This window comes from Salmo salar, chromosome 23, assembly GCF_965601325.2.
Source record: "Salmo salar chromosome 23, fSalSal1, whole genome shotgun sequence".
Classification (NCBI taxonomy): domain Eukaryota; kingdom Metazoa; phylum Chordata; class Actinopteri; order Salmoniformes; family Salmonidae; genus Salmo; species Salmo salar.
The window spans coordinates 37477970-37483969 of NC_138313.1; the positions used below are offsets into that span (position 1 = coordinate 37477970).

General features: G+C 48.6%; 1 protein-coding gene across 1 annotated transcript in view; it reads right to left on the minus strand.

Annotated features, from left to right (window-relative positions):
• The window catches only part of LOC106584529 (voltage-dependent calcium channel subunit alpha-2/delta-4), a 102764-nt gene extending 97281 nt beyond the window's left edge, over positions 1-5483 (minus strand). Inside the window, exon 1 of the mRNA XM_082968251.1 lies at positions 1278-5483. Coding sequence (XP_082824377.1) covers positions 1278-1663 — 386 coding nt within the window. The 5' untranslated portion in view covers positions 1664-5483. The remainder of the gene's footprint in view (positions 1-1277) is intronic.
• Positions 5484-6000: the final 517 nt, after the last annotated feature.

A 6000-nucleotide genomic window follows, 5' to 3' on the forward strand; every position in this document is an offset into this window, starting at 1 on the left:
ATTTTGCATTTTGCATTTGTTAGAAATGAGAAAGTCAGTCATTTGCATCCATCCTCTTTTACTGCTGCTGAACCGTAGTCAGGGTGACAAGATGCTGAGAAAACTATGGAGACCCATCAACATCAACTAGAGGATTGCGACAGACCACATAGATATAGGAGATAGTATAATGTGAATACCACTGAGCTGAGTGAATTGCTCAGCATAGACTTGTGCCACTTGTGCCTCTACATTTGGCATGAGCCCTCAGATCCTCAGAAGGTTATACAGCTGCACCATGTAGAGCATCCTGACTGGTTGCATCACCGCCTGGTATGGCAACTGCTCGGCCTCTGACCGCATGGCACTACAGAGGGTAGCGCATACGGCCCAGCACATCACTGGGGCCCAGCTCCCTGCAATCCAGGATCTCTATACCAGGCGGTGTCAGAGGAAGGCACTAATAATTGTCAAAGACTCCAGCCTCTCAAGTCACAGACTGTTCTCTCTGCTACCGCACGGCAAGCGGTACTGATGCACAAAGTCTGGAACCAACAGGACCCTGAACAGCTTCTACCCCCGAGCCATAACTGATAAATAGTCAGTTAAATAGTTAACCAATAGTTACACGGACTATCTGCATTGACCTTTTTTGCACAAACTCTTTTGAGTCATTACATATGCTGCTGTGACTGGTTATTATCTATCTATCCTGTTGCCTAGTCACTTTACCTCTACCTACAGGGTTAAAGTATATGTACATACAGTGCCTTTGGAAAGTATTCAGACCCTTTGACTTTTTCCACATTTTGTCACCTTACAGCCTTATTCTAAAATGGATGAAATAGTTTTTTCCTCATCAATCTGGGGTATTGTGTGTAGATTGATGATGAAAAATATAATTTCATCCGTTTTAGAATAAGGCTGTAACGTAACAAAATGTGGAAAAAGTCAAGGGGTCTGAATACTTTCCGAATGCACTGTATCTACCTCAATTTCCTCATACCCCTACACATGAACTGGGTACTGGTACCCGTGTATATAGCCAAGTTAACGTTACTCATTGTGGATTTATTCCTTGTTTTTCACTCATTTCTCTCTCTCTGCATTGATGGGAAGGGCCTATAAGTAAGCATTTCACTGTTAGGCTACCTACACCTGTTGTTTACCAAGGATGTGACAAATAACTTTGTATTTTATTTGGATTTGACACACAAAACATCAGTAGGCTATATGAAACGTTAAAGGAGAGACTGTTGGAGGTGAGCAGTAATACATAGTTTTAAGGGTCTACTCACGTCTCAGGCGGTATCTTCATCTGAGCGTGAGCAGTGAAGCAGAACCAGCTGAAACACAGGATCCACAGGCCCAGCCTCAGCCCTGTGGGGGTTCCTCTGGGTCCCAGCCTCAGCCCTGTGGGCGTTCCTCTGGGTCCCAGTCTCAGCCCTGTGGGCGTTCCTCTGGGTCCCAGCCTCAACCCTGTGGGGGTTCCTCTGGGTCCCAGCCTCAACCCTGTGGGGGTTCCTCTGGGTCCCAGCCTCAACCCTGTGGGGGTTCCTCTGGGTCCCAGCCTCAACCCTGTGGGGGTCCCTCTGGGTCCCAGCCTGTTGGTTTCTCCACCTGATCTGGCTCTGGGTTGTAGTCCCATCCTGCCCGGGTCCACTGTGTCGCCTGAGGAGGACATCCGTACGGGTCCGCTGGCTATGGCTCCTCTCCAATATCTCAGTCAGCACACAACAAAACAACAACAACACACTTCAGGATCAGCAAACCTCAGGAAATTATTGAGGAACATCCCAATGAATCTGCAGGGTTAGGGTTAAGTTTCCTCATGTCAACTAAAGGAAGTGGAAGACTCTGACGTTATTTTTGACTGTGTTGAATGTGTGACCCAGTCTGCTCTTCTCCTCAGTGTGCGTGAATATCCGGTGTCTGGATCCTGTCATCCTCCAACCCTTTCTCTCCTTATTTTCTCATCCTCTCAAAACCACAGGTCAACCTCTCCTCTTTACAATCCTAAAGCACCACAACCTGCTCCTGTTGCCTTCTGGTGTTGGAAGATCAGAAGTTATAAAACACTCCAATAACACACAGTGAAGAGGCAGTATTTAGATCACTGTGACCTGTCCATCAACCATGACCAAGACATTCTAACAAGTATTCATCAGAAGTTCAGCATGCAGTGGTCATTCACATGGATCTAGAGTGCTGTAGTGCCCCTGCGTCCTGCCGGTGAAGGATCCCCTCCTGGTCCCTGGTAGCCCAGAGCAGATGAAAAGGTTACGCAGAGACCAGACCAGACAGTTGTGCCGTCACACTGACAACATCAACGGCCGGATGAAAATATCCAGAGATAGAGGCAGGAGGGACGCATGTAGCAGCCATTGATTTGCCGACGCTGCCTTCTCTGACAGTCACCCAATTTAGGGCATAATCTACTTGGATTAAAACTCCCCACCCCAACCGACAAGGGGATAGGAGAGAGAGAGGAAGGGAGGGGTGGATAGAGGGAGGGGAGTAGAGAGGAGGAGGGAGGGAGGGATCGAAGCGGAGGATTGGATGAGGGGTTTGTTTTATCTAAGAGGATTATAGTGATTTCTGGAGACAGGCTCTTGTCCATCCAATCAGTGGATGAATAGAAGCCCCAACAGTTTGTTTTTAGCGAAGGCAGTGCTGGACTGTCTGGGACATCTAGCAGAGCCTGATACTCCCCTCCAACATCAACAAAAACACGCTAGCCAAGCCAGCTCCCGCCCGGCCACTCTGGCCCTCCGGTACTCTGGTACAGGAGCACCGGTAAGCAGCTGATGGAGCACTACTGAGTGAACACACTCACGCACGCATGCACCACACACACATCTTAAATATTTTTGTCTTGATACAACTTTGGAAACAGTGCTGCAGTGAGGCTAAGTGGTAAGGGATGTACAAGTGGGACATCAACTAGAGGTACTTTAAGACTAATCTCCTTTAAAAAAAATCTATTAGAGGAGAAGAGCACTAAGCTGCTACTCTCCTGACCTAAGGGATCTAATGGTCTCTCATATTCAGAGTGTCTTATCCATGACCTTCAATAGAGAATAGGGTTTAGACTCCATAACGGTTTGGAGCATTTGGCACTAATCAAAAACAGTCCATTTCTAAAATGACACTTTGAGCTAAACCTATCAACCCATAGCTGTCCTTGGCAGAGACTGAAGTCAAGACAAGAGCTCCCTCTGCTGGCATGTGAGGAAACACGCAGGTGTTGATCTCTGGGAAGGGATACAACAGAGGGAAAGCAGTAACGTTACTGCAACTTAGTTGAAGCAAATGGTACTAATTTCTCCTAACATGGTGTTCATTCTGGGGTGATGAGACAGGGGGGAAAGAATGCCACCCACAAGAGAAGAGAATATTATTCCAGTTAACTTTCTCAGAAGACTTATTTTTGTCCAGTGCTTTTGGGAGTCAAGACCATTGTGGGTCCCTGTGCAGAGGTCAGGTTTAGTGGCATCCCTGTAGTAACTCACAGTGGCCTGGGTGTCAGGTTGGCCACTGCAGCAACCAGAACCGTGCTCTTTGGCCAATGCACAGCGTGACAGAGTAAATCACCCCCAATTACATGGATTCTAATCTACGCCCACGCTGGACAACTCCACAGTAAAAGGTGCAGAGAACTCAGCCTAGATTAGCACTTCTACTTGGAGATGATGTGTGAATATCGGCCCAGCAGCATGCAATTCATCACATTCCATTCTCCTCTCCAAAAGAGTAGCTTAATATTTCTTCATGCACCTTGCCTGGGAAGCCAGGTAATGATTGTATTTTTCTCCCCATGAGTCTGCAGCAAGGTCAATTTCATGTCATATTGACCTCACACACAGAGCCAAATCAGTTAGTCCATTTAGGCCGTCAAGAGAGAGTAGTTTCATATGGACCCACATTCACCCAACCATCATATCAAGCTCATCTGATCAAGCTCCACGACTCTTCTAGCTCTGATATGGGGGCTTATCCAGCGCTCCCCAGAACAATGCTCCCATTGAGGAGAACAGAGTGGCCCCCGCGTGGCCCCGGCCCTCAGAGACCAGCCAGGGCCAACCAGTGGGGTCTAACAGGCGGCTAATAGGCAGGCGGGGCACGGGGCCCGATCCATGCAGCTGTCGCCTGGCACACTCCGGCCTCAGGGAGACACGACAGCTTATGTTAGTGCCAAGTGGCCTGCTGCTGTGGAGGGGGTGGTAGGGTACTGCCTGGTGCAGCTCTTTCATCGTGGGTGCATGGAAACAGGGGGAGTGGAGATGGAGGATGGATGGACAGACAGATAAGACGGTTGGATAGATGAATGGTGTCGTAGTTGCAAGGCCAGACTGCACAGGGCGGTATGCACCCAACCACCCACCCATGATCCACCCCTCATCAACATCTTCACCTTGTCTGTCCTCCAGCCAGAGTGGTCTGGCTGGAGGATAGGGGAGAAGACTAGGTCTATGTGAGAGTTGAGCAGAGTGGTCTGGCTGGAGGATAGGGGAGAAGACTAGGTCTATGTGAGAGTTGAGCAGAGTGGTCTGGCTGGAGGAGAGGGGAGAAGACTAGGCCTTCCTTAGAGTTGAGTAAGTCTACCAGCTTTGTAGTAAATTCACTATAGTGTTTGCCACAGTAAGCAGGGATCCACTCTTCCCAGAGCTGAGGGGTGCTGAGATGTGGGTAATTACAGATACTAAAATACTGCAGCATGTGTTGGAGTTAGTGGCCATGCTGCTACAGCGCACACACACACACACACACACACACACACACACACACACACACACACACACACACACACACACACACACACACACACACACACACACACACACACACACACACACACACACACACACACACACACACACACACACACACACACACACACACACACACACACACAGCGGTAGATAGGGTTACCCTGCTGACAGAGCAGGATGCCTGGCATTACAGCCCAGGAAAAGGCTCTGAGAAGGGCCGCCCAAAGGGTCTAGGGTAGCAACAGGGACACGGAGCCTCAAATATTCCGGCGACACTGCAGAAAAATGATGATAAGTTTGAATGTTGCATGCTGATGGAATTTTGGTGGCATGTACTGTTTGAACATGTAGCTCCCACAGTGACAACAGCAGAGGGTGCTGATATGGGATGTGTAGTAGACAGGACAGCCATTTGCTGTAACTTTAACCCCAACTCTAGACATCACTGTGTTACATTCTGAAACCATGTTTGAGCAAGTATGAGTATTTATGATACTCTATTTCATGAATGCCACTGTGGGGATATGTTCAATACAAAGTGGTATGACACTACGACACTTCTATGAGTCTTTGGCTCATCTTGGAGGGGTCCCCCTCTGGAGGAGTCCATCGTGATGCCCTCTGAATGGGTTCCTCTCCACAGTCCACCAACTCCGTACCTCCAGATGAGCAGACACTGATCCAACCAGAGAAACCATTTTGCTCTCCAGCTTATGTACTGATGCCTGTGCATATGACATCACCACGCAGTCCAATATCAGGTTGCTCAGAAGTTGAAATATTAATGGCGACATCTGCTTAATTAAACTTCAGAGCCTAATCTTCTGTGCCAAACTGCGGGTGCCGGGATTTAAAAGTCATGCATTTCCCCCCCTTTCTAGCAGCCTTTTCTCCCCCTGCTGAAGAACAGTGCTTATCTCACAGTTGGTTTATTATTTATCCCCAGGCATTAGGCCAACAGTTGCCGTTCGTTCTGCCTGTTGCTCCCTCTCTCCAGCCCTATGTCTGTCCACACCTGCAGCTGTCACTTCTGCCTGCTATCGCCACGGTTACTGCAGCACACTCTACCCCCTCCCTCTACGCCAGCCGTCAGCCAAGACCCCTAGTGGAGACCCCTAGTCTATAGAGAGTAGAGACCTCCTTCTGTAGAGACCCCTAGTCTATAGAGAGTAGAGACCTCCTTCTGTAGAGACCACTAGTCTATAGAGAGTAGAGACCTCCTTCTGTAGAGACCCCTAGTCTATAGAGA